The sequence below is a fragment of the Wolffia australiana genome, chromosome 7 (genome assembly GCF_029677425.1).
Source record: "Wolffia australiana isolate 7733 chromosome 7, ASM2967742v1".
In the NCBI taxonomy this organism is placed as follows: Eukaryota; Viridiplantae; Streptophyta; class Magnoliopsida; order Alismatales; family Araceae; genus Wolffia; species Wolffia australiana.
In genome coordinates this window covers 1,101,051-1,129,037 of record NC_135841.1, presented here as the reverse complement: position 1 = coordinate 1,129,037, position 27,987 = coordinate 1,101,051, and the positions used below count along the sequence as shown (strand labels likewise).

The 27,987-nt window shown below is 41.3% G+C and overlaps 2 protein-coding genes across 6 annotated transcripts in view; both read right to left on the bottom strand.

The window, feature by feature from the left end:
* Positions 1–15,373, bottom strand: part of LOC144706112 (ARM repeat superfamily protein) — a 29,547-nt gene extending 14,174 nt beyond the window's left edge. For all 3 annotated transcript variants that reach the window (XR_013582173.1, XR_013582174.1, XM_078579015.1), the window contains exons 1-4: positions 15,149–15,373; positions 14,482–14,679; positions 14,064–14,245; positions 378–498 (exon numbers count right to left, since the gene is read on the bottom strand). Coding sequence is in view for 1 of the 3 variants with exons in the window: in XM_078579015.1 (XP_078435141.1) it covers positions 378–498; positions 14,064–14,245; positions 14,482–14,679; positions 15,149–15,241 (594 nt within the window). In the remaining 2 variants the exon portion in view is untranslated. The remainder of the gene's footprint in view (positions 1–377; positions 499–14,063; positions 14,246–14,481; positions 14,680–15,148) is intronic.
* Positions 15,374–22,917: 7,544 nt separating this feature from the next.
* Positions 22,918–27,174, bottom strand: MGT4 (magnesium transporter 4). Of its 3 annotated transcripts, none has more exons than XM_078577988.1 (7): positions 26,679–27,173; positions 25,706–25,951; positions 25,502–25,630; positions 25,219–25,361; positions 24,979–25,117; positions 23,548–23,828; positions 22,918–23,056 (listed from the first exon to the last, which is right to left on the bottom strand). In XM_078577988.1, coding segments are annotated over exons 1-7 (1,356 nt in total). In that variant the 5' UTR covers positions 27,096–27,173; the 3' UTR covers positions 22,918–23,055. The 3 variants fall into 3 exon arrangements, with proteins under 3 accessions (XP_078434114.1, XP_078434113.1, XP_078434116.1); XM_078577987.1 differs by lacking the exon at positions 22,918–23,056 and adding an exon at positions 23,303–23,462; XM_078577990.1 differs by lacking the exon at positions 22,918–23,056 and having other exon boundaries at positions 23,605–23,839; positions 26,679–27,174.
* Positions 27,175–27,987: the final 813 nt, after the last annotated feature.

Here is a 27,987-nt window from a genome sequence, read left to right as displayed (position 1 = left end):
TTCTACAAGAAAGGACCTATGATACTCAGGGCAGCCCCATACCCCTGGCAGCACGTATAATGTCTAAAGGACGGAGTTTAGAGGCCTTAGGGTCTTATTTGTGGTGTAATCCCAATCCTGCCGAAACACCCCCGATCAAAGGGGCCTTTGAATCTTTTCCATCTCCTTTCTGGGCCATTTCTTAATCTTTTTGCATGTCATTGGAAGCTCTGTATAAGTTGAACTTTCAGACAACCTTCACGATAGTAATGTTGGGCATTTCATTGAAAGCCGAAGAGAAATAGAAGCTGTGAGCACCAATAACATATAACATTCTATGAACACCATGTTTCCCAACAATACATAGATAAATGGAATGAAATGACAATGAAAAGTACCTTTCCCTCCTTGAGAATATTTCGAATAATCACATCAAAGATGCTTTTAGAAACCTTTTCTTCCAAAATGTCAGTCATCATAGATAGCATCGCATGAAGAACATTTAGCTGATGTTTATCACTAGAAACCAAAACATATGTTCAGGATAGGTCTTGTATAATGTTTGATAATAAAACAAATAATAGGCTACACATAATGCCAAAAAGGTTATGAATGCTTTGGGTTCACAAAATAAACTTAAAAGTAACGAATAGCAATTGCCAAAAGTACAGATTGCACTCTAACACAAGCTTAAGCATTGATAGGTGCAAAACAATCAAACACTACTGTCCCTTGATTCTAATTCCCAATTCTCGATCAAACCTAGTTCATCGAGATACTTGAGTCAACAAAAGATTATCCTCAGATATCTGGAGAGTTGAATAGTCTTTATTTCTATTCCATGGGCCTAGTTATATGTGCCCATTATGCTCTCTCTCTTGTCTTAGTCTATATGTAACCACTCGAAGAGAACTCAATATGAGAATTAAAATTTTTGACCTATTCTCTCTCCTCGGGCTTCGACATGGTATCAGAGCAACGATCTGCCGGCCGGTGATTTGCCTAGATCCGCTGTTGCCGCCTCGCCGCTCACCAGTGCCTTCATCGTTCGGCGTCACCGACCGCCACCACGATCCGCTGGCGAAGCCGCCTTGATTCGCCCAGATCGGAGAGTTACTGACGTTCGCGGGAGAAATCAGGTTTGCCAATCAATCAAGATTCTGTTAAGGTACTGGCTAATTTGTACTGAACAAAATTAGTCAGTAATTCCTCTCGAGACTTTGATCTCAATCAATGCACTGATCATATCAACTAAGATATCAATGGACGATTATGTTTCCAGATCCAAGAGTTCAGTAGAGTTCCAAGCGGTAAAACAATGACAGATGAGAACAGAAAACCAGATCATGAGGTGGAGTGCGATAGCCTTGGGAGAATGGCGTAGTTGAGAACCGGATCGGCTTCCCCAGCTCCTGTAGCAGAATTATAGATCTGAATCTAGCTGAAGACCGGATCGTTATCCCCAGCTCTTCGCGAAAGAGATACTCCTCCCGCTCGACGTAGCTTCTTCAACTGTTTTCTTGATACCTGGTGGAGAGCTCCCGCCTTCTTTATATAATGCTGCTTCCCAATCTTTATTCAAACTCTCACACGTGCAACATCAGAGAGCACGTGTGACTGAAGCTTTGTGCCTCTTATTTTGGTAAGTCCTAATCAAGGACTTATCAGATTCATCGTGATCCTTCAAGTTCTCCAAAGAACTATTCTCGGCGATTCTTCAAGTTCTCCAGCTAACTACTCTCGGAGAAGTCTGAGAGTTACCAATTCATCGGGATTCTTCAAGCTCGCCGGACCTCCTCATGCTTCAAATCTAGAAGCTCGCCGGTTCGTCAGTTCATCAGTTCATGCTCGCCGGTTCGTGATCGCCGACTCTTCGGCGGTTCCATCCAAATCTAGAAGCTTGTTCCTAGCAATTCATCGCGACTCTATTTGGATGGTGATTCTGTCCAACTAGTCATCGTGATTTGGCTCTGACTCCCAGTCTGCGACGCACAAGAACTCTCCTTCTCGATATCAGCTCGAGAAGTATCAGCTCAAGGCTCCGCCTATGTCGCCTGATTTTGTTTGCAATCAATTGACCCAGCTTTGTTCAACGGAGTCAACAGAGTAACATTCACTTCGGTCCTGGCCCGCGCCGATTCAGGTTGTATCATGGCTACTGACGACTCTATTACTTCCGCTGCCACTCGGCCACAAGGGCTGCCTCCTCAATCATCTGAATTGAGTTCTTGGCACTTTCTTTACCTCGTATGCCCTTTGATTTTTATTTTTTTTTGAAAAGTGATTTAAGGTGGTCACCCGACAAAGCGGTAACCACCGGGAGTTACATGTGGAGATAGTTAAAGCTCTCCTCACCACCTGGTCAACCCCTCTCTTAACTGATTACCCCTCTATCGAGCCAGCATGCCATGAGGCCTCCGACCGTGTGGGCAAGCCCTTCCTTGGACACCTTGCCCCCCCTAAATAGCACCTCATTTTGGTGTAGCCATATCGCCCAGAGCACTGTCAGCGCTCAACCACTCACTTCCCGCCTCCTATGGCCCCTTTACCTTATAAACTCCTAAAAACTTGCTCTGACGTCACATTCGGCGCCAAGTGCACTTGGGTAGCCCAGATCGAACTGGCGACTGGATACTCAAAGAATAGATGGTTGCAGTCTTTGTCACCATTTGTGCATAGAGTGCACATCGCAGAGGATCCTCCGACGGAAAACGTGATACCAGTCTCTTGCGTAGTAAGAGCCAACTAAAGATCTTAACCTTTGTTAGCACCCATATCTTTTCTTGTTATATTTGCATTTACCTTTTTGCCCTTATGTGTACCTTCTAGATGGCCTTTCATAAGAGGCCCAATATTGTAAAACCCATGTTAACATCTCAAATAGAGATGTGTGGGCATCATTGTGAATGGATGAGTTTTTCCTAGGGTTGGTGGAGTGCAAGGCTGACACGGTATCAGAGCAAGGAGCTTATTGGTTGTTGATCGATCGAGCACGGTGTACCTGATCGAGTGGGCATAGAGCGTCGGGTGAGGCTGTCTGGAGCGTCATGTGACGCTGTTGGTGTATTGGTTGTTGGCTTGAGCAAGCCGTAGAGGGTCGGTTGACGCTGTTGGTGTACCGGTTGATGCTGTCTAGAGCAGGAGTTATTGGGTGAAGCGTTGTGCAAGCAGGAATCCTTCGTTGGTGGTATTTGTCGTATTGTGTTGCAGTTGCACATCGATTCAAACCAAGTTGAAGATGGCACATTCCAGTACGATGGATTCCTCACGTGGCACAGAAGAAGACCGTGGCGTCACCTCTTACCCAGTATCATCAGTGATACCACCAGTTGCCAAACCACTTCATTATAATGGGTGTAATTTTGATCAGTGGCGGGAGATGGTGGAGCTCACACTGCTTGGCAGGGGGCTGGATGATCACTTAATCACTGAGGTCGATCCCGACGACCCAACATACAAAGCGTGGAAGCGAGATGATGCCAACGTTCATGTCTTCTTGCTGGGAAGCATGACAAAAGACGTGTTCCCAAAGTTGTCTTTCTTGAAGACTGCCAAACAGATCTGGGACTATGTTAGGAGGACAGCTCTAAATGGAGTACTGTGTGGAGGACATATGATCTAGTTGTGAAGGCCTGAAGTGTCCAACAAGGAGACAGGTCAGTGACCGAGTATGTGAATAAATTACAGTCTATATGGTTGGAACTGGATTACTACAGGCCAATTTTAAGTTCAGATGAGTGGGAATATACACTTCGTGATTGGATGTTTAAATTTCTGATGGGACTGAATGCTGAATACGAGACGTTGCGAGGACAGATTCTCCATTGTGAGCGAGTACCTGATCTTGAACAAGCAATTAATATTGTGCTGGAGGAGGAGAGTTGCCAGCAGCAAGCAGTCTCAGGAACTTCCAAGGAGGAGAATGGAGCAGGGTTGATGGTTAAGTCTAAGGAGCAGAAGCGCCCAACCGAGCAAAATCAGAGTGGTGCTAGTCCAACTAATACTCAGGGAATGCACATCGCAAAGAGAAGTCATATCAAGAAAAGGCTATCGGAACAATGTTGTGTGCCATTATTGCAAGAGAAAGGGTCATACCAAGGAGAATTGTTGGGACCTACATGGTCGGCCACCGAGAATGCAGGCACACTGTCTCTGCTCAGGAATATCAAAAGAGAGAAAAGGAGATGTGTGACTCCAGCTCAGGAGGGTTCAAGCGAGACAAAGATGCGGTGAACATTCTCAGAGAGGAGTTAGAAAAGTTGAAGGCATTAGTTGGATCTACCTCCATGGTGAAATCCAGCCGCCGACCTGGTAAGCATGTGAATTTTAATGATCATCTTTATTTGGACTGGATTTTAGACTCTTGAGCTACGGATCATATGACACCATATCGATCACAGTTCCACTCTTACACTCTGTATGAAGGGGGCAGGAAGGTGTTCACTGCTGGGGGTGAAGTCCTACCGGTGATTGGTATTGGTGACGTAAATATTAAAAATCTGGGAGTTCTTAAAAATGTTTTACATGTGCCAAATTTAAAGGCACAATTAATGTCTCGTCAGCGCCTGGTACAAGATGTCAAATGTGCACTAATATTGATTGTACTGGTTGTTTTGCATATGATAAGGCAAGGAACTTGAAGATTTCACTCTTTAAGGAGAGTAATGGACTTATTTACATGACGGGTGAAGCAAAGACGGGAATGATGGTGAACGCTCAATCTCCAGGAAGGAACAATGACGAGTAAATCGAAGACTTTTAAATTTCACATTTTCGTTTGGGACATCCATCTTTTGGGTTGATGAAACATATTTTTCCTTCATATGCAAAGAATTTTGATACTTTAAATGTAATGTGTGAATCGTGTCAATTTGCGAAACATAAAAGAGCCTCTTATAGTGGGAATGGAGAAAGGAGTAATATTCCCTTTGAACTTGTTCATGGGGATATGTGGGGACCAGCACCCATAAATTCTCTCAACGGAGCACGATGGTTCCTTAATCTGATAGATGATTGTACCAGGTTGTCTTGGGTGCACTTAAGCACAAATCAGAGGTGACAGGTGTTAAACAGGATTTCTGTAAGAAAGTTCAATTCTGATAATGCGAAAGACTTTTTTAATGAGAGGTTGGCCTCATTCTTCCGGATGAATGGAATTGTACAGGAGTCGTCATGTGTTAATACTCCACAACAAAATGGAGTCGCGGAAAGAAAGATAGGACGTGGTGAATACAGCCAGGACACTTCTCTATCATTACAATGTGCCCAAGTATTTATGGGGAGAAGCAGTACTTACTGCCGTACATCTGATTGATCGTTTGCCCTCAAAAATTCTGAACTATGAGAGTCCATTTTGTTAGTGAGAGACTAGCTACTATGGGCTAATGGGCCCTATTCTATAAGCCCATTAGCCCATCTATCCTTCTCTCTCTTAGGGTATACATACCCACCTATGTACTCAGTTATGAGTATGTCATTATCTTCCTCTTCTCTTCCACAACACATTTGATATCACTTCTATAGTCTTTCCTCTAATTAAGTTGAAGACTCATTTGAAGCCCCGAATATTTGTATGTACAGCATTTGTCCACGAGCAAAGGGCTGTCGATAAATTCAGTCCAAGGGCAATTAAAGGTGTGTTTGTGGGCTACTCACAAGGGAAGAAGAGATACAAGTCAAAGAGAATGTTCATCTCTGCTGACGTGACATTTCACGAAATGGAACCGTTCTTCAAAGATGAGACCAAAACCAGAGTCCAGTTACTGGACCGAGGTAGTGTGTTCGAAGATGGAAGGGTATATGACATACCTATACATGTTAGTGATGAAGCTGTGGGAGAGAATTGAAGTCCGGTAGAAGAAGCAATTGAGGCAACAGCCGTAGCTGATCCAGTAACAGAAGAGGTTGGAGATGATGCAGCTCAATCTGAAGAGGAAGTTGCAGATCAGCCTGAAGAATCACAGGTGGAGATATCGAGTCAAAGTAACGATTATGGATGGCCTATAGCACTACGGAAAGGAACATGAGCATGTACTCAATGACCAAGGTATCCTCTCTCTAATGTTGTGACATACGAACACTTGCCGTCTGAGTTTCAAGCATTCTTGACAAAATTAGATAATACTCATATTCCTAAGTCAGTAAATGAGGCATTGGCTGACGAAAAATGGAGAGAGGCTATGGATCTTGAGATGGAAGCACTGATCAAGAATGGAACTTGGGAGATTGTCGATCTTCCCCAGGGCAAACGTTTAGTTGGGTGTCGATGGGTATACACCATAAAGTACCGTGCTGATGGAACAATAGAGAGGTATAAAGCCAGGTTAGTGGCCAAAGGGTATACTCAATGCAATGGAATTGATTATGAGGAGACTTTTGCACCAGTGGCAAAGTTAAATACAGTTCGTGTGTTGATCGCAGTGGCAGCATCTCTTGAGTGGAAATTGCATCAATATGACGTAAAGAATGGTTTCTTCATGGGGAGCTGGAAGAAGAAATTTATATGCAGTTACCCCCTGGCTATTCCTCACACTTGGCCGCACCTAAAGGTTGCAGGTTAAAACGAACCTTGTATGGACTAAAGCAGTCCCCACGTGCATGGTTTGGGAAGTTCTCCCAGTCATTGAAGAATATGGGATATGTGCAGGGAAATTGTGATCACACTCTGTTTGTAAAGCAGTCCTCAAGAGGACACGTCTCAGTTCTCCTTGTATATGTGGATGACATCATTGTCACTGGTGATGATGAGCAAGAGACAGATGCATTGGGCAAACGTCTATCTGAGCAATTTGAAGTCAAATCTTTGGGACAGTAGAGGTATTTCTTGGGTATAGAGATTGCATACTCAAAAGCCATTTTCATTTGTCAGCGGAAATATATTATCGATCTGTTGGAAGAGACTGGAATGAGTGATTGTAAACCGTCTGCAATCCCAATGGAAGCAAATCTGAAATTAGGCAGGTGTGAAGATGCAACTCCCCTGAATAAGAAGAAGTACCAAAGACTGATTGGAAGACTTATCTATTTAAATCATACGAGACCAGAAATTGCATTTGCTTTGGGACTTCTGAGTCAGTTTATGCAGAGTCCGAGAGAGCCTCATTGGCAGGTTGCAACTCGAGTATTGTCGTACTTAAAAGGTACAGCAGGACATAGGCTACTGTTCGGGAGACATGGAGGGATTAATCTGGAAATTTATACAGACTCAGATTATGGCGGTTTATTGAGTGATCGGAGATCAACTACTGGATATTGCTCATTTCTCGGAGGAAATTTGATTACCTGGAAGAGTAAGAAGCAGACAGTTGTGGCATTATCAAGTGCAGAGGCTGAATACAGAGCACTGAAAAAAGGTATTTGTGAACGACTCTGGCTGAGAATTATCTTGAATGATCTACGGTTACTGACAACAGAGCCCATCAGCGTATACTGTGATAGCAAGTCGGCTATAGACATAGCTCATAATCCAGTGCAGCATGATCAAACAAAGCATATTGAAATTAATAGACACTTCATACGAGAGAAGATTAATCAGAGGAGTATTCAATTGCTGTATGTGCCTACAACTCAACAAGTAGCCGATCTTCTCACTAAAGGGTTGCAAGGAGCTCTTTTTCAGCAGCATATGTCCAAGCTGGGAGTTAGAAGCATCTACCTACCATCTCGAGGGAGGGTGTTAGCGCCCATATCTTTTCTTGTTATATTTGCATTTACCTTTTTGCCCTTATGCGTACCTTCTAGATGGCCTTTCATAAGAGGCCCAATATTGTAAAACCCTAATGGCCGCCTAGGGTTGGTGGAGTGCAAGACCGACAACCTTTAATGGAATTTTGAGGTGCCAAATGGCCCGACAAGCCTGGATTGTTGATTGATCATCCGTTTCCTGGCATAGCTTCATGTAAACCTTCCGAGTAGAAAAGGGAGTGTCTGTCCAAGTCCATCCGTCTTGTTCACCATATCTTGGCCGGCACTGAAACAAAGCTTGTTGCATGCTTAAGAAGTCTGCCACCCTTTGATCTGAGAGAGCACCGTCTACCGTTGGATTCCATACGGTGTCCCAACATTCTGCCACTGTGGCATCAGGGCATCTGGCCAGCGCATAGAGCTGAGGAAATGCCTCCTTCAAAGGGATGTCCGAAGACCATGGGTCTCTGCAGAAGCGAAACAAGGAGCCATCGCCAAGTCGGGAAGTGAAAAAGTCTTTAACTTGGGGAAAATCTGTCTAAGGCCTTGCCAGAACGGCGACATTCCTCTGCCTGGAGTTGCTTTCTTCTCCTAGTTTAAACTCCAACCATAGCTGTCGCTCAAAATTTGGATGGCTAGGTCTTCCCTTGGGTGCAAAAGCTGTGTCACTCACTTTGTTAGTAGTGCTATGTTCATGCATTTTAGGTGGAGAACACCTAGGCCTCCTTGTTTGGTAGGTCTGCAGACGATATCCCATGCCAACAGCGCCAGCCCTCGGCCCTCGTTAAGCTAGAGCCTTTCCACAGGAAACGACACATCAGGCCTTCAAGCCTTTAATTGATTCCTGCTGGCATCTTGAACATCGAGAGGTGGAAGATGGGAATTGAGGACAAGACCGACCTCACTAGCACTAGTCGACCTCCTCTAGACAGCACCATGGTTTGCCAGCCTTCTAGTCGTCTCTCGACCTTCTCTACCACAGGCTGCCAATTTACCTTAGTCATCCTTCCTGCGGTCAGTGGCAGGCCCAAGTATCACATAGGTAGGTTTCCAAGTGGTGTACCATGTGCCTCTGCGCATTGTGATGCCTCCACCTGAGAGAGGCCGATACCCACAAAAGCTGATTTAGCCTGGTTGATCTGTAGGCCAGAGAAGTCTGCAAATAGATTTAGTAAGGTGGACAAGTTTTTCACCTCCTCCACCGAGCCTACTATAAAAAAAATAGCGTCATCTGCATATTGCAGTAATGGGATACCCTCAGGGTGACTTGCTGTCTGATATCCCTTTAAGAGACCGTGGGAGCTTGCTAGGTTGGTGTACATGGCAAGTGTGTCTACCGCTAGGACGAAAAGTAAAGGGGCAAGCGGGCAACCTTGCCTTACACCTCTTTGCGATTGTATACACCTTCCTTCTGGCCTCCCATTCACCAACACCGAGAAAGAGTGTGAAGTTATGCATCTCTTTACCCATGTGATCTATTCCTTCAGGAAAACCCTTCGCTTCATTGATGCCCAAAGAAAGCGCCAATCTAGCGTGTCGTATGCTTTGGCGAAGTCTACTTTCCACATGAACCCCTTGGTCCCGTGCCTTTTCCATGAGGCCGCTATCTCTCCTGCTGCGACTGCGCTATCCACTAGTAAGCGGCCCGGTATGAATGCTGATTGGGAGGGCCCGACAAGCTCTCCGATCACTACTCTCATCCTGTTCGCCAAGACCTTTGCAGTAATTAGGTAGATGGAGTTGGATATCGAGATTGGTCTGAAATCCTCGATTTTTTCTGCGCCTTGTATTTTTGAAAGGAGAAAAAGGTATGCTTGGTTGATTCTCTCCATATTGGCCGTCCCTTGGCGAAATTCTTCAAGCGTGGACATCACATTCGATCTCACCAAGTCCCAAAACTCTTGGTAAAAGAAGACTGGCAAACCATCTGGGCCTGGCGCCCCTTCGCCATTGAGTCCTTTAATTGCCGCCTTGATCTCCTCCTCTGAGAAAGGGCGAATCAAATCATCATTGTGAGCCAGGTTCAAATCATCCTTGTATGCACTCTGATTTTAGAGTATCCGGATGAAAATTCTTCAATGACGTCAGTACGTCCAAATTACCTTGAAAGGGAAACTTATGAAGCATCTTATAAAAGAGCCGCCACTTCCCACCGCTTCTCACTATGATCATTGGCTCGACATTGCAGGTGTGGTTAACCAGTGGCATCTTGACGGTATCAGTCCATAATCTGCTGCTGAATTCTTATCTCTAAACTACGGCAAGGAGATATGGGACGCTGCTCAAGAATCTCACTCAAAGCGAAACAGCTTGGAGATTATCTGTGATCTCCTGACTTGCTCCATTAACTTGGTCAAGGGTCCCCCATCTGTGCGGACTTATAGCACACATTTGACATCTCTTTGGGCAGAGTTCGACCACTACATGCCTCCTAATCCCCATTCGGTCAATCGTGGGTATGTTCTTCAACTCCGGGTGTTTAAATTCCTCATGGGATTGCATCCCAATTACAAGTCTCTATGCAGCCAGCTTAATTATCAGGAAAAGGTTCTTCCCTTGAAGGAGGCCCTTCGTATTGTTCAGACGGAGGAGACATGCCTTGACATATTCCACTTCAAACCTGCCTCGGCAATGACTATTTAGCAGCTCGGGAACTCACGACCTACACCTGCCCGGGGAGGGCCACCTCATATGCCCTCTCCTACCGTGCTGCAACCTCACATGAAGCCCACGGCCCTGAAGTCAGCGACCACAGGTCACGGGACCAATGGCGATCCTTCTCTTTTCTACAACTATTGCAAGAAAAGAGGTCATACCAAGGATCCCCCTCTTTTCTCCCTCATTCACAGTGATCTATGGGCCTGCCCCTGTCCCTAGTACTTCAAGCGCATGATGGTTAGCGATAATTGTGGATGATTCTACCCGCTTTACATGGGCTTATCTCCGCAAACATAAATCAGACCTTTCCCAAACTATCATTTCATTCCATGCCCTCATCCAAATCAGTTTGCTACGTCCCTCAAACGTTTCTGTTCCGATAATGCCCGTGATTATGTTAACTCCACCATTTCCACCTTCACCTCTCAGGGCATCGTCCATGAAACATCATGTCCCTACACGCCACAACAGAATGGTCTTGCGGAACGCAAGTTTCGTCACATCTTTGATACCACTCACTCTCTCCTTCACATGAACATGCCCAAATACTTCCGGGGCGAAGCTTCTCTCACCGCTGTCCACCTCATCAATCGCCCCCCTCTCGCGTTGTTTCCCACTTTCCTCCTACTGATGCTCCACATCAGGCACATCCCATGGTTTCCCTGAAAACTAATCTAATTTCCCGAATTTTTGGGTGTATTTGCTATGTCGCTAGCCATCATCCTTCCCGGGACAAGTTTGATGCTAACGCGCTCCGTTGTCTTTGTGGGTTACTCTTCCCATCAAAAGGGATATAAATGCTATCTTCCTTCTGCTCATCGTTTCATTGTGAGTAAAGATGTCACCTTTGGCGAGTCCACCCCATTCTACCTTTCTGGCTGGTCGTCCTCTCCTTCTACTCCTTGTTCACGTGATGAGTCCCTCGATTTCCTTGATCTACTTGCATCTCCCTCCTTGCATCCTCTTCCTGCTACCCCTCCATCTGTTCTCCCAACCTCGTCTCCTCAACAGAAACATGATGGGACCACGTACCGAAGCAGCCTGCATCATCCCTTGGCTGTCTCTGCCCCGCCACCTGATGCACCGAGCTCTCCTCCCTCTTGCGATGATCTTCCCACTGTCTCTCCCCCTGAACTACCATCTGATGCCCTGAGCCCTCCTCCATCTTGCAATGCTCTTCCCATTGCCCTCCGAAAAGCACCTCGATCATGTACCTCTACCCCACTATATCCTTTGGCCCATTATATTTCCTCCCGTCGCCTCTCCCCATCTTACAAAGCCTTTCTCATGAGTCTTGATTCCATTGCCATTCTGAAGATTGTGGATGCAGCATTGGCCTCCCTTGAGTGGCGTCATGCCATGGAAGAGGGATTGGCTGCCTTCGATAAAAACTGGACTTGGAATCTTCTTCATTGCCTTCGAGCAAGCATTTGGTTGGATGTCGGTGGGTCTATACCATCAAGTTCCAGTCTGATGACTCTCTCGAATGGTATAAAGCCCGTCTTGTGGCTAAGGGCTATACTCAACAATTTGCTGGTGATTATCTGGAGACGTTTGCCCCGGTTGCTAAGATGAACCCTGTTTGTCTCCTCATTGCACTTGCGGCTCATCATGATTAGCCCCTTCAGCAGTTTGACGTCAGGAATGCCTTTCTCCATGGTGATCTCCATGAAGAGGTTTATATGGCCTTGCCTCCCAGCTATGCGGCTCCTTCTTCGGCATTTCCCTAGGTGTGTTGCCTCAAGAAGACCCTCTATGGTTTGAAGTAGTCACCTCGGGCTTGGTTTGGTCGCTTTACACACTTGATGAAATTATTCGGATATTCTCAGTGCAATGGTGACCATACCCTTTTCTATCATCGTTCCTCGTCCAGGGGAGCCACACTACTTGTGTATGTGGATGACATTATCCTTACGGGGAATGACTTGCATGCGACAACTTAGTAGGCGTCACACCTTGCCGGTGAATTTGACATCAAACATCTTGGCCTACTCCGATACTTCCTTGGCATTGAGGCAGCATATGCTGCAACTGGCATTTTCCTTTACCAGCAGAAATATATTGCTGACCTTCTTCAAGAGCTTGGAAAGGAGGACTCACAACCCCTTACCACTCCCATCGAAGTGAATCACCAGCTATCTCTTGCAGAGCATGGGGAGGCTGTTGATTAAGGAAGGTACCAAAGATTGGTTGGTAAGCTGATATATCTCACTCACACTCGCCCCGACATCGCGTATGCCGTGGGCGTGTTAAGTCAATTTATGCATTCTCTGAAGGCGTGTCATATGCATGCTGCCAACCGCATACTCTGTTATCTCAAAGGTACCATTGGCCTTGCTCTTCAATTAAAGCGTAAAGGTGGTCTCCATTTCGACGTCTATACAGATGCTAACTATGGGGGCTCCCACGTTAATCGTCGCTCAACGACAGCTACTGTAACCTTCTTGGAAGCAATATTATTACATAGCGCAGTAAGAAACAACCTGTCGTCTCTCGATCCAGTGCTGAAGCAGAGTTTCATGCCCTTGCACAAGGTCTCTGTGAGGCATTGTGACTCACCAATCTCCTTGCAGAGCAGAAGCTGTCGCGTGATCAACCTACTCAAATCTTTTGTGATAATAAGTTGGATATCAGCATAGCCCATGATCCAGTGCAACAGGAGTGCACTAAACATGTTGATGTTGATCATCACTTCATTAAAGAGAAGTTGGAGTCAGGACGCTTGTGTATTCCATACGTCCCGTCCGCCCATCAGCCCAGCGGTTTCAAGAATTGTGTGGCAAACTGGGAATGGATAACATCCACTCGCCAGTTTGAGGGGGACTGTTGAATAGGCTTTATTTCTATTCCATGGGCCTAGTTATATGGGCCCATTACTCTCTCTCTCTCTCTTGTCTTACTCTATATGTAGCTACTTGAAGAGAACTATATATGAGAATTAAATTTTTTTGACCTATTTTCTCTCCTCAGGCCTCTACATGAAGGGTTGCCTCCAAATGCTCATGAAACGATCAGATAACTTATGCAAAAATAGTTTTCATTAGAATTATGCATTAAAATGCATTTTAGAATGTCATTTTAAAATAAGCTAAAAATCTAGGGACTCTTATTGATCAATCTTTCATTGATCACTATCAACTTCTTCCCATGTATATATAATTCTTAGAACATTTTACAACGTTATTCAATCCCAATGCTCATAAATGAACTTCCACTTGCACACAAAGCGATGTTCAGTTGCTCTCCACTGAAAAACAGAAATCCTTCAACCGAAAAAGCACCATGGAATAAGCACAAGACATGCATACTGACATAACCGACTCCTACTTTACGTAGACAAGGAAACACAACCAAAAATCGAGCAGGTTCCAAGCACGATAGGAAGAACAAGCCTCAATCACATTAAAGGCCTAAACAACATCATTCATTTTCATCCTTGAGAGAGACAGTGATCTTGATCATTCTTGGTTCTTAATTTTGCTAATAGAATGGAGGTAGGACTTATCACATCAGTGTCCTCAGGGGCTACAGGCGGCATTAGTTATAAATATCTGAAGATGCAGAGATGTTGGAGAGCACATTTTCGCTAACAACCCTAAAAGATCTATCTTCTTATGTTGTTCATTGTCTCATATATCACACAATGTTGATAAATCGTACAATGTAGAAAAAATGGTTTTCTACAAAATGTAGAAAAAGGGTTAAAATTCATAATAAAAGGTCAAAAAATCGAAGAGGGATACCTGATAACTGAGAAGAAAATATTAAACATCTCCAAAACTAAACTTTCGCATCCAATGTCCAGCATTAGCACGCAACATTTAAGGGCGGCTACTGTCTCCAAAACTTTTACTCGAGTTCCAAAGTACACATTCTCTACGTCTGATAATTCCGAGAACATATCAATAATAAGCTTAAAAATGCCCTGCAATATGACGAAATCTATCAGTCAGCAACAAGCAGATTTGTCAGTCAACAGCAAATATGACATGAAAAAAACGGACACATAGATTAGAATTATTTTTCAAACGTTCTCCAAGTTAGGATATTCAAATATAAGCGCGGGAAAAACAATACATCCAAAGTAAAAAGGTTTGCAAAGAGCATCTTAAAATAGCTAGACAAAAGGATTCCAGAAATAATAAACAGAGAAATAATTACCTTAAGGATTTGATCTTTGAAAGGAGGCGACGGTGCCAAAATTCTGATGATTTCACAGAAGCAAACGGCCAAGAGAATTCTGACATCTTTATCTTTATGTTGAAGTAACTTCTTCTGAACCAAAGAATCACTTAAAAGAGCTATCGCCCGTTGCAACGATGAAGATTGCTTCAAATCCGAAAGAACGTTTCCAGCTTGCTGAAATTCAAGTGTGGATTCAATTAAAGTACAGAATACAGAATACAAAATTATGGAAACGAACCTAAGCGAAAAATTAACAACTGAAACCAAAAAAAGGGTTCATTTGATAGGGAAACATCGAGAGAATAAAGAAATTAAACTTTACAAATCTTGGAAGGCATCAAGCGGCAGCTACTAAATAGATTACTCAAGTGAAAAGAAGGTTTGTATTTGAGGCAGGCCAATCATACCCCGAAATAAATTCTCTAAAATAATAAAGATGGCGAAAAGATAAACAGATGCAGCGGGAGTGACCCGGCGCGACGAAATTTGGCGAAAGCAAAAAAAAAAAGTAGAACAACACGCAAAGTAAGAAGCAAGAAATAGTAAATCAGAATAAAGTACGGAATAGATGACAAAATGGACGAACTTATTCTGAAAATCTCGAAAAAAATAGCATCCAAACCCGCGGAATCACCCCCATTACCTTCAAAAGCTTCAACAGAGGATCTTTGCTGAGAGGCTCCGACAGGCGCCTCGCTACGTCCGCCAAAACCTTCTCCGGAGGAACAGCGGACATTGAAATCAACGATGATCAAGATAAACTTGATCAGAATCCGAGATCGAACTAAGCGAATCGATTGGGAAGCAGAACGCAGGAAGAATCGCGAATAAATCTTCACCAGAAGTCTCGCGAAACCTTTCAAATCTTTTCCCGCCCTTTTGCAGCAGACGGCTGATGCGTGAAGCAAATGACGGTTCTACCCTCGCAGATTGCTTTTTAAATAAGTAGATAAATAGTAGGTAAATTGTAAATGAAATGGCACCTTTCAGGCGTAATTGATAATACTTAAATAAACATAACAAGTATTTGTAATAATTAAGGTAAGTTGTAAAGAAAACGGTACCCTTCAATTGTAATTGATGATACCTAAATAAACATAACGAGTATTTGTATAATTAAGTTAAGTTGTAAAGAAAATGCCACCCTTCAAGTCTAATTGGTAATGCTTCAATAAACATTACAATTATTAGAAATAATTAAGGTAAGTTGTAAAGAAAACGGTACCCTTCAATTGTAATTGATAATACCTAAATAAACATAACGAGTATTTGTAATAATTAAGTTAAGTTGTAAAGAAAATGCCACCCTTCAAGTGTAATTGGTAATGCTTCAATAAACATTACAATTATTAGAAATAATTAAGGTAAATTGTAAAGAAAATGATGTCCTCCAAGTTTCATTGATAATAGCTAATAAACATAACATGCATTTGTAATAATTAATAACACTTTTTAGAGCAGTTTCCAAAGTGTTACCCTTACTTTTGTCAGTGATAATTAGGCACGTGTGGCCAAATTGGCTGCAGTTTCAAAATGTCATACTTACTCTTGTTATTATGAATAATTAGCTATCCAAGGGCCAAATTTTTCAGTAGCTCCCTATATTAAAATTTTCCAAGCAACCCTTGAAAGTAACTTTTAGGGATAGAACACTCCGTCTGCCCTGTCATTTGTTTTTACCTCTTCTTCCTTCCAATTTTCAAGGGTTCTAATAGTGGTTCTTCATAACATTATACTCCAAAGTCATGTGTGCTCACATGGGAATATTCGTATATCATTAGTTTTCCAAAAACAGGCCAGGTTGATGGCTGCTACCAGGTTAATTTTTTATAAAGATCAGGGTCGGATGTCACCACGCATGATGTGTGTAGTGTTCTGGCTTAAGGACTTGAGGCTGATATTAAGTTATTTGTAGTGAGAGATTCTATAACAAAGAATCCTCGAGGGAATAACCAATGGAAAAGCCAAAATTGAGGTTATGTGAGATATCAATGTATGTGAAGGTAAATGTCCAAAGAAAATGTCACTGTGTAACATTTTATACTGATAATTAATATCAAACTATAAATATTTTGCTTTAATCATACATCTGTGTCCCATATTTTGCAGCAGTATCCTATATATTTTTCAAATGAAACCTTAAAATAGTTACTTGGCCTAAGAAAGATCATTTATATTAGTTTATTAGTAATGCGTTATCATTTACTCAATTGCGTGCTGGTGAAATCTCTCTATTTAGGAAAATAAAAATATAACATGAAAATGTATTGAGGAATAAATTCAAGACCAACCTACCTATACTTTTCGTCCAACTCAATTTAGCTTGAAATATTGTGTGAGAACTTGTTTCTTAAGAAATCATGTCAATATTTTAGTGATTGAAGTTTAAATATATCTAAATATTTATGTATATAAATACAAAATAAATTAATAATAGCATCATAAATAATCATACAAAATTAATAATTATTCCAGATTCTTTTCACATATATATAGCATAAAAAAAAGAAATTGGAAACTGTCATAGTATCCACATTATATAATTTTTTCATTTACTCTCAAGGCGTAATCATATAATTTGATATTTTAGCTCAAATAAAAATGGTTTTGTTATTGAATAATCAGATTGGCGCATTTTATGGGATCTACGTTTGGCTTATTGTGATGAACACCATTTTTATTTTTACCTCTATCTTTTTTTCTTGTCATTGGAAGATATTGCTGGATTCTTTTAATTGTCAACAATCTGAATCTGATTTGCTCACTGGAATGGAATGAATCAAAAAATATGATTGGATCATCTCGCAAGGAATCAAATTCATTATAGTTTGGTTCTTTGAAGTAGTCATCTTGAGTCGGGTAATTTTTTGGGCAAATTGGATCCACACAGTCTTTGACTTATTGGATCTCATCATCTTGTACTCAATAAACTATCCCATTTTCCTTCTTCAGCCACTTTATTTTCATCATCCTGTTTCTTTTATTCTTTTTTTCTCATTCATTCCTTTATTAACACTCAAGAAAAATTAATATTGACATTTTCAGCAGTTCATAAATTAGGTTTGAAATTAGATTTGACATGACCATCAAATTATTGGATTGGATCATGCGTACCAGTGCCTTAATGTGAAATTAGTTTTTTGATCATGTCATGCGAAATCCGAATGAAATGGGTAATACTATTTCTTGTCCACATTATGAAAATAAAATTGTAGAATGGAAGATGGTACACCACCGCATCAACATAGAGATGCAGATGTGTCTGTAGAAGAAGAAGCACACAGTAGCCCAACCAAGAGAAATAAAAAGCCTTGCCTTAATACATGTGCTGCAGTAAGGTACTTCACAGACATAGGAGGGGAAAAAATTGTATGGAACTTGTGTGGCACCACTGTAGACCGCAACAAGTACCATTGCAGTACGCCTCTTTGGAGGCACCTAGAATGGTTCTGTCGCAAAAATTTTCCAGTTTTTGAAAGCAAATACAAGTCAACTCGTATAGGAGCGATCAGTTCTAGAGATGTTTGTTGGCAGAGACACGAAGAAAAAGTACTACACTGTACTTACTATGGAGAAGACCAAAGAAGAACCGGTGTGGTTCATATGTCTGTCTGACTTGCCGTGGGTCATTGTTAGGAAGAAATACTTCATATGGCTTCTTCATTATATTGCGGAAGAAGAAATACCAATCCCGTTAGTGAAGGCTATCAAGGCGAAAGCCTCCACACTATACCAAGATATGAAGAAACTTGTTCAAAAAAAAATAGCATCCGTAGCTCGAGTGTGTCGTTTACACTTGACGCGTGGACGTCCGAAAACAACATTGCTTTCCTCGGTGTGACAATGCATTGGGTGGACTCTGAGTGGGCATTGTGCGAGTGTGTTCTAGGAATACGCCAACTGACTGGCTCCCACACTTGCGAAAACATGAGTGCACGCCTCATAAAAATTTTGAATAACAGTTATTTTTCACCAATATGTTACATTGATGAACCCAAAATACATAGGTGTGCGCAATTACTACAGACAACACATCAAACAACAGAAAGATGATGACTATTCTAGAGGAGCATCTGAAGTTAGAAAATCCTCATTTTAGTGCAAGCCGCCACGTGCTTTGCATAGTGCATGTGCTAAACCCGGTGGTCCAGGCTGGGATGAGCTCAGTACATGTGACAGAGGCACCATTGGAGTCATTGATTATAAGTGAGGATGATATGGATGGTATGAACGATGTAGAGCAAGGCAACACACTTGCTGCGTTTTCTGCATCTAATCCGGGTGATGTCATACACCGGCTCTGCGAGATAGTCGTAAGAATACACAGCTCAACCGAGTGTGAAGAACGCTATGTAGCATTATGCAAGCAATTTGGGCTGCCTGATAATAAAAAAATTCTATTGGACTGCCCAACGAGATGGAATTCTACGTACACCATGTTAGTGGTTGTTGTCGAGAAAAGGGATGTTGTAGATATTATAGCATTGAACGTCTTACGGAAACAAGTCTTATGTGAGGAGGAATGGGCAATGATCAAGGAGTTTGAGGGTATATTGCAACCTCTTTACTTGGCTATTACACTAGCGTATCGTTCAAAAGCACCCACAGCAAATGAGGCAATTGTTATTATTAGAGCACTGATGAGACACTTAAATGGTGTAATGGCTGGAAGTAGAGAGGGAAAGATTTTATGAGTGAACAGTGTTATGTCCACCGAGCAACGGACATTACTGTACAAGGCTTGTGAGGCGATGAAGAGTAAGGTGAGAAGATATGCATCAGTCCTCACTCGCAACATAGCCTTCACTGTTGTTATCCTCGTTGATCCCTCCATGAAGTTGCGGTTAATGGACTGTGACCACAGGATGAAACAGTCGCGTATGTGCAACGCTTACTGTAGTCCCCCGATATCACTGATAACGACAACATCGTTCGTTCAGATTCCTCGGCCTACTTTTGACTGGAGTGGACGTCTACAGTGAAGCACTGGACGAGTTGTTACCGGACAGTGAGCATACGTGAACCATTACCCTAGGACACGAGTTAAATGTGTACATGAGCTCGTCTCCTCTCAAGGAGATTGAACCATTGTATTGGTGGAAAATAACATGAGAACATTCACATCCAAGGCTGGCAATGGTTGCGAAGGAATTCCTTTCGGTTTACGCGATGAGTGCTCCGTTAGAAAGATTCTTCTCCGCTGGTCGTGCAGTCATCAACTATAAATGTTTAAGATTGCCGGCAGAGAGCGTTGAATCACTTATGGCACTAAAGTATTGGAGGCGAGCGGAAGAGGGTGAAGACACCGATATAAAGCAATCAGACAATGACAGTGACGAAGATCCCATGGTATGCTTTACTAGCTATCTTATTATTTTCTATTTAGCAGTTAATCTCATATTTAGCGGTTAATCTCATATTTAGTGGTTAATTTCATATTTGCTATCTAGCATTGGTCTAACTCTTATGATGGTATGTTGCTTCTGCCATAGTGTTGATCTCTTCCTCTTGATCTGAAAAGAGGCAACAAAAATTTGAAGAGGAGGAGAATGATTCTTCCTCTGCGTGTTCCTGGAAAAGGTTGCAGGTTCTTCTCTCTGTATTACCATAATTGTGCTTGCTATCTCTATGTTTTTTCGTTTTTCTAATATATGTATTGGTTTTCTGCTCTAAAGTTAGAATTCTATTCCTTAACATTTTTACTCTGAATATCACCCATGGCTTTGAACAAAATTCGCACAAAGCAAACTGATCGACCACGTCCACATTTACTCCATCTCTACTTATTGCATTCATTTTGTGTTGAGTAAACAAATCTTCTTAACACTCATATTTATTCCACTTAGGAGAGTAATATTTAATAGAATTTTCTTCAAAAAAAGTATTATTCAATAGAGTGCATGAAACAATGTTCGCAGTAGTAGCTCCCCAAAATCCAGATCTCAATCAGAAACAACTTTTCTTTTATGTGTCATTGGTCTTCTTCACTCTTTTATTCTTACAACTGATTGGTTGCATGAAAAATTTAGGCCCCTTCCAGTTGTTGAAAACAGACAGGTCATGGCCTTGTTAGACATTACATAATGTCTGTATGATGCTATATCACGGATGGAAAAGGCAGCAGAGTGAGGAAGTGCCATTGCTGCAGCGATAGAAGGCATTGAATGTCAAGTCCTTTATGAAAAGGCACTCCTGAGCTGAAAATCCAGTTATATAAATCAAGATGCAGTAAAATAATTGGTGAAATTTGTGTCTTTGCTTAACTGTAGATGATTTTGGGTCTCATGCCAATATTTTGAGAGTCCTATTCTATGACTTGAGACCCAAATGAAGTCCTTCCGTCTTAAACTCATATTTGCATGGTCAGTTTTTCCTGCTAATTTCATAGACTTTTCTACGCTAATGATTTGATACTGACTCATCATAATATTGAATTACCTTCTCAACAAATGATTTCATTATGGACTCTTCTATGCTTTCACAGTGTTTAAAAGAAAATGGCCGAAGCGACACAACTACTCAAGAATTTTATAGTGTTTATTGCATTAAAAAAATATTTGTACAATTACTTAAAAATTTTCAAGAATTTTAACGACTGCTATCGATAATATTATGAACTTAACCATTGGTTTTATATTATTTTTTGACTTAAAAATGATTTTAAAAATTAGTTAAAATTTTCCTATAATTTCAACAACTACTACCGATCATATTATGATTTTAACTGTTTATTTTTTATTATGTTTTGCCTTAGAAATGATTCTTAAAATTAATTAAGACTTTTTTAGTATTCTATCGATTATATTATAAATTGAAAAATGATTTTTATAAAACCAAAGAATTTAATACATTTTTAATGATTTTTATTGATTATATCCTGAATTTAACGAATAATGTTTTATTGTTTTAGAAATTACAAATGATTTTTTTAAACTAAGAATTTACTACAATTTTAACGAATTCTGTGGCTTATATTATGAATTTAACGGTTAATGTTTTATTGTTTTACAAAATACAAATGATTTTTCAAATTAAGTAAGAAATTACTACAATTTTAAGGAATGTTATCAATAATATGATGAATTTAACGGTATAACTAATTTCCTTTTGGTGTTATAACTGATTTCCAAGATTTCTAATGATTTTCTTCAATTCTCATGACTTCCTCGATAATCTGTTTAATTTAGCTGGTAATTTTATATTCTTTATTACATTAAAAAATAGTTCTAAAAAATCGTTTGCGAATTGTGCGAACTTGTGCTCTGTGCAGTAAAAATTTCCGCACGAAACCACACCGCACATAGCACAGGCCCTTTTGTGCGTGCGAGAATTTGCACACCATCTGTGAATTTTCGCACCGCACTGCACGACCTTCCCTACTACGAAGTGGTGAGTTTCTATACCACAAATTTTGAATGATGATATCTAGTAGCTCAAATTTGGAATAATGATTTACTGGTGGATATATATTTTAATTGATGTGTATGGAAAAATTGCATATTTTGATTCAAAGTAACAACAAACAGATCATTCAGATATTTAAATTGGACAAAGGTCCCTCCACAGTTCTTTAGGTCTCACACAATGATAGTTCAGATAGTTGACAGATAGAATAATGAGTTGCTTGAGTTTTAAAAGAGTATTCACTAATTGGTTGGTTCCTTGAGTGATATGTACGTAAACACAGACATTATTGGCCTCTAATGGCATTTAGATGGTGCTCTTTGTGATGGAAATTCTCCCCCTGCTTGTGCTAGTCAAATATCTTAAACCGAAATTGTTGATATTTTTAATGTGACCACAACTATTCTAGAAATGCTCCTGCCTAATTTTTTTTATTCAAGAGCCTTTCACATTTTGTCTACCCTAGGCATTTTGCATACAATGTCTAGATAATCCTTCAACAATGCAAGGCTCCCAAATGACTAAGGATATGGTTAACTATTGAAACCTAATCCACCTTTCAAGTTAGGATAATATAAATCATTTGAAGAACTCCCTTTCCAACATCTCCACTACATTGGCTAGGTAATCTTATAATATTGATAAATGAAAAATAAATTGGAATTAGGTCCAAAAATGTAATGTCACATGAGAAGTTATAAAACCAATGGTAACATGTATCTTTAACGACTTGATTCAGGTAAAATAATATGGATTTGGCATGAATATCATCAGACTTTTGCATGTTTTCAATTGGCGAATGCAACTAACAAAAAATGTATCACACATGGACCAACTTGCCTATATATTTCCGTTCCTCCTGATTCTCATTCATGAAGGCCCATGATATAAGAACATAAACAGAAAACACAGCCTGATTATCTTCAAGTCCAGTTGTCATACCTTTTGGGCTAACTGGATGGTGGCATCATAATGTAACTTAAAAAACAGCATAAGACAGGCTTCAAGGAAAAAAAAAATTGTGTTCCTCGAAGATATTCAATTTTTCCAGAATTTTTACATGTCAAATGGTACTGATGCATCGCGTGATGAGTCTTTTGTCTCAAACTTTTTGGATTCCGACATGGTCATCCGTCCCCAATTGCTCCTACCACAGCACATTCAACAATGAAGTTCCCTTCTAGTGATAACTACTTTGACATCTTGGCCTCTCCTCTACAGGCACTGTAGGGTCCATCTTCCAAGATGTAGATGACGAGTGGATGATGATTATGATAATGATGAATCATCATCTTCATCATCATAAATCATCTGATGACTAATCACCATTCCATCATCATCGTATCATTGCATGTCTCCGTCTCGTCATGATCTCATACCAAGAACAGACGACGATGATCAAGGGAAATTCATTACCATCCCCCAACCCAATGTCATAACTTAGCATCTTCCTCTCTCTCTGTATCTATCTAGGACAAGAGTGAGATTCTTGCAGAACCTTCGGAACCTGTTTTTCTGGACATACGGTTCCCGCGGAAGATCAAGTTGGTGAGCTGTGTGATGTAGTTTATAAACTTTGAGGTGTATAAGGAGGGATACCCAGAAGGAATATGCAAGCAAGATGGGGGTTGAACTTACTAGAGGAGGCCCCGCTTCTTGCCCCAGCCAATGGCGACGAAGTAGAGAATGGCGCAGCCGCCGAGTGTGCCGAATGTAGTTTCCCAAAACTTGCTGTAGGGGGTGGCAGGATCATAGAGGCTGATTCCAATGTTCATGCCAAATATACCCACCACGACGATTCCGGCGCTGAAGATGAGGGTTGCAGTGCTCAGCATCACCCCCATCTCCAGCAGCTGGTTCTGCTTATCATCCAGCATGATGTTGATATAATCCTCGGTGTCGTCGACGTACTCCCGCAGCTTGATGGGCCATGTCGAGAGATGGGGAGAGGTTAGTTTATTTGCTGAATAATTAACTAGTTTCAGGGAGGGAGTGAGAGGAATAAAGAGTTCTTGTAGTGATTATAGAGAAAACATAAAGAGGGGATAAGAGTTGAGAAAGAGAGAGAGATAGAGATAGATGGGCAGAGAGATTTCCCAGAGCGCGCATTTGCGAGACTATAGAGAGGTCATTCATGTTTGTGTTGTACGCATGTCTGTGACTCTGACAGAGAGAGTTATTGGTGTGTTGAGATATTACAGAGAGAGGATGTAGAGAGAGGAAGGAAGAGAGTTCTTCGATTGTGGTTGAGAGATTATGGACAGGAGATGTAGAGAGAGATAGGAAGAGAGTACTTGGATTGTGGTTGAGAGATTATGGAGAGATGTAGAAAGAAAAAGGAAGAGACTACTTGGATTGTGATTAAGAGATTATGGAGAGGGGATGAAGAGAGAGAAAAGAAGAGAGTACTTGGATTGTGGTTGAGAGATTATGGAGAGGGGATGTGTGTTTGAGAGATAGAGATAGAGAGAGAGAGACATGACCAAAGAGTCCGTGCAGTGTGGTTGAGAGATTATAGAGATGGGATGATAGAAAGATAGATAGGATGAGATTTTTCTTGGACTGCAGTTTAGAAACTATAGAGAGGGGATGTGTGTGGATCTGTTTGTGCGTGTGAGGGCGAGAATCAGAGAGTCCTTGCAGTACAGTTAAAAGATCATGAAGTGGGGATGTGAGAGAGATACAGAGAAAGAGAGAAAATGAGAGAGGGTAAGGAAGAGGGAAGGGAATTCTTGGAATCTATCTGCACGAAGTAAAAGTATAGTCCACTCAGAGTTGACGAGAAAGAGATAACATTCTTTAAAGACAAGGGAGACAGAGTTGTAGGAGGTAAACTTTGACATATGAACCCTCGAGGAAGAGAGAGTTCTCAGAAGCGTAATTTCGGTGTCAAAAACATAGAGAGTGCACATAGAAGCAGAATTTTCCACTTCAAGAAGTTCAGAGAAAGAGAGAGTTATAAGAAGCAGCGTTTGTGGATAGAGAGAGAGAGAAATCTTAGGAGTAGACATTTAGGATTGACCAGAGGGAATCGTAGGGAGAAAGAAATAGGAATGATGGGGGACATACTGCAGAGAGCTTGTTTAAGGTGGCATCAATTTGCACAAAGTAAGCCTCCAACAGCATCTCTAGTTCCTCGATATTGGGCTTGTAACTCGTTAGGATCCCACTGTTGCTGGCCATATCATCATCATCAGGATGTTCATCCCTGAGATTAATGACAGACGCATCTTCATCAACAACGCACTTTTGTAAGAAAAATCAATCAGAGGGACTTTTGTCAATTTTCAGAAAACAACTTCACCTTACCCTTGATCATCCGAATCGACGTTCTCCAAGTCAGTAACTCTTGATGAGGCGTCACCAGTGCGTTGAAGGGCAAGCTTTTCTGTTAAATACATCTCCGCCATATCCATATCATCATCCAGCAGATGTTCAAGCTCATCTCTAACCTTAAATAAAAATAAGTTTTTAATATTTTATCTTTCTTGATTTTTTGTAAGACTGCATTATGCAAACAAAAAAGAATCATTTACAATCTCTTGTGAAAAAAATAAAAGAACATGATGGGAGATCAAAAAAATTAACTTACCTTTTGTACACGTCCCGATATTGTGACAAGCCGGTTCTTGATGAGTCTCACACGTTCCAAATTCAAAGTACTGATTTTAGAAGTCAGTTCATCCAATGCCGGATAGGCCTCTCGCTCCAAAGCCAATGTCTGGTTAAGAAAAACTTTATTTTAAAATACGGCTGCGGAAATACACACTAGATAGTGAACAATTTCAGTTCTTACCTCAGACTCAAGGCATCGACACGCAGACTCTAGACAGACTTCAAGAGCTCTGAATTCAAAAGGCAAAGTCTTTTCACAAGACCCTTTTGAGGGCTCTCTCTTAACTGCCGAAGAATCTGGAGAAGCGTTTTCATGTAGCTGATCAATCGAAAATCCAGTTTCTTCAAAGACTTCTGTAGCATTCGATGGAGGCCATGGCCATGTAGATTTTGACAGATCCCCGTCCATTTCATCGCTTCCTGCCACCTACGCACCAAGAGATTTAGCGTAAAAAACAGTTCTCAGCTGCAAAAATAGGTAAGAAATCGATCCCACAGACGTATAGATAAAAAAATAGGTAGGCACATAGTACATTGGTAAATAAATATACAAATAGAAAAAATATATTGGCAGAGTTATAGATTAATGGACATATAAAATGCATTAAATAAATACACACTGATAGATAGATGGTGGACGGACAGATAAGAGGAATAGATGGATATATAGGAAGATCGATAGAAAGATAGACAAATACATAGATAGATGGATAGATGATTCATCAAATGGGATAGAAAATTCATCACTTGCATAGGTCCTTTTATCCAGTTTCACTGAATTCACTACTCAGTATCCATGACTCAGCAACAAGCAAGGGAATTCCTTCAAAGTTCTCAATACCTATGATTTAAAAATACAAACACATCGATAGATAGATGTTGGATGGACAGATAACGGGGATAGATGGATATAATGGTAGATCGACAGAGAGATGGAAAAAGACATAGATAGATGGATAGGTGATTCATCAGCTAGGATAAAAAATTCATCACTTTCATGGGTCTTTTCTCCAGTTTCACTAAATTCACTTCTCAGTATCGATAACTAAATTCATCACTTCCAAAGTTTGGAATTGTTTTTCACAGACCCAGATGATTAAAGAGATTGCCGAGCAAAAAAAAAAACTCCAAATCAAAACATAAGCGGGCATTACCGGCTGAGGAGCCCCGAAGGAAGGAGAAGAAATGCGGGACTCGAGATCCTGGATGAACGACCCAGACAGCGGCTGATTGGATTTGGGGATCAGAACCTCAGTGGCAGTGATAATGGCCTTAACATGCTCCAAATTGACCACGATCGCGCGTTCTCGCCCCAGGATCGACGAAGGATAAGACAAGGCGGGATCGAGGACCCTCAGATCACGCGCCGGCAAGCCAGTTCGTCGCATGATCGTGTGTTTTCCGAGTTCCTCGAGGCGCGATCCGTCCGATTCGGGCACGACAACCCACGCCCTCATCGCAGTGCCCTTCCTCCTCGCCGCCGGGCCGTGCGCCGAGGGCCCTGCCGCCATGGCCTGCATCTGCAAGCCTGGTAGGAGGTCCTCCGGCCGGCGGCCCGCCGGAGCTCTCATCCCCGCGAGCTCTCCCTCTTCCCTTCTCCCCTTCTAGGGCAAACTCCTTCGCCACGGAGAAGAAGATCTACCAACTCTGAAAAATTTGTCAGTGGCTTGTTTATATACTGGGCGATTTACAGCCACGTTTATGACGTTGGAAGCTGGCTCTGCTGCTAATCCGCCCTTAGACTTTTTTATTTTGCATATTTACTCCTGCAGGCTGCAACGCCTCGACCGAGCAATTAAGTGTTCGCCCAACAAATATCCGGTATCGGACAACCGATATCTGGTATCTGGGAAAAAACGGGACGGGGCCGGATATTGGATATCGGTCGATATCTGTCTATAAGGGGTTAGACGGATATCGGTATTGGATATCCAAGGTGGAGGGATGCGACGAATGCCGGATGTCGGTTTTCGATATCCAGATATTGGAACTGGTATCCGGATATCGGAACCGGTATCAACAGTAAAAAATACAGTTTTAATATCAATTTATGACTTACGTGCACAAGAATCGATTGGTTTTATTCTATTTGAATCTTAGTTAATATACAGAGTTTAAAATTTTTGTTTTCTTCCATATGGGATAACAGGATTCGAAGTTTAATGTAAACTTAGAATCCCATTATACCACGTGGAAGAAATTAGAAATCTTCTTTGTATATATTAATGAATCTGAAAATACATTAAACGGTAAAATTACATTTTTATCCATATTCGCTATATTTAATGGCCCTTATATTGTGTCATTATTTAATATGTTATCACAACATTCAATAAATAGAAGCAAAAATTTCTATTTTCTTCCATATGGGATAAAGGGATTCGGAGTTTAACACCAAACCCGAATCCAGTTATCCCATATGGAAAAAAATAAAAATAGTTGGCAGTATATATTAAACGTGAT

Bases quoted from the DNA above. Each gene is read 5' to 3' on its own strand.
- MGT4 (XM_078577987.1), bottom strand. From the start codon at position 27,095: ATGAGAGCTCCGGCGGGCCGCCGGCCGGAGGACCTCCTACCAGGCTTG. The intron at 25,631-25,705 runs GTAAGAACTGAA...TTTCTTAACCAG, and splicing joins GTCGATGCCTTGAGTCTGAG to ACATTGGCTTTGGAGCGAGA. The intron at 25,118-25,218 runs GTAAGGTGAAGT...CATTAATCTCAG, and splicing joins GTCGATTCGGATGATCAAGG to GGATGAACATCCTGATGATG.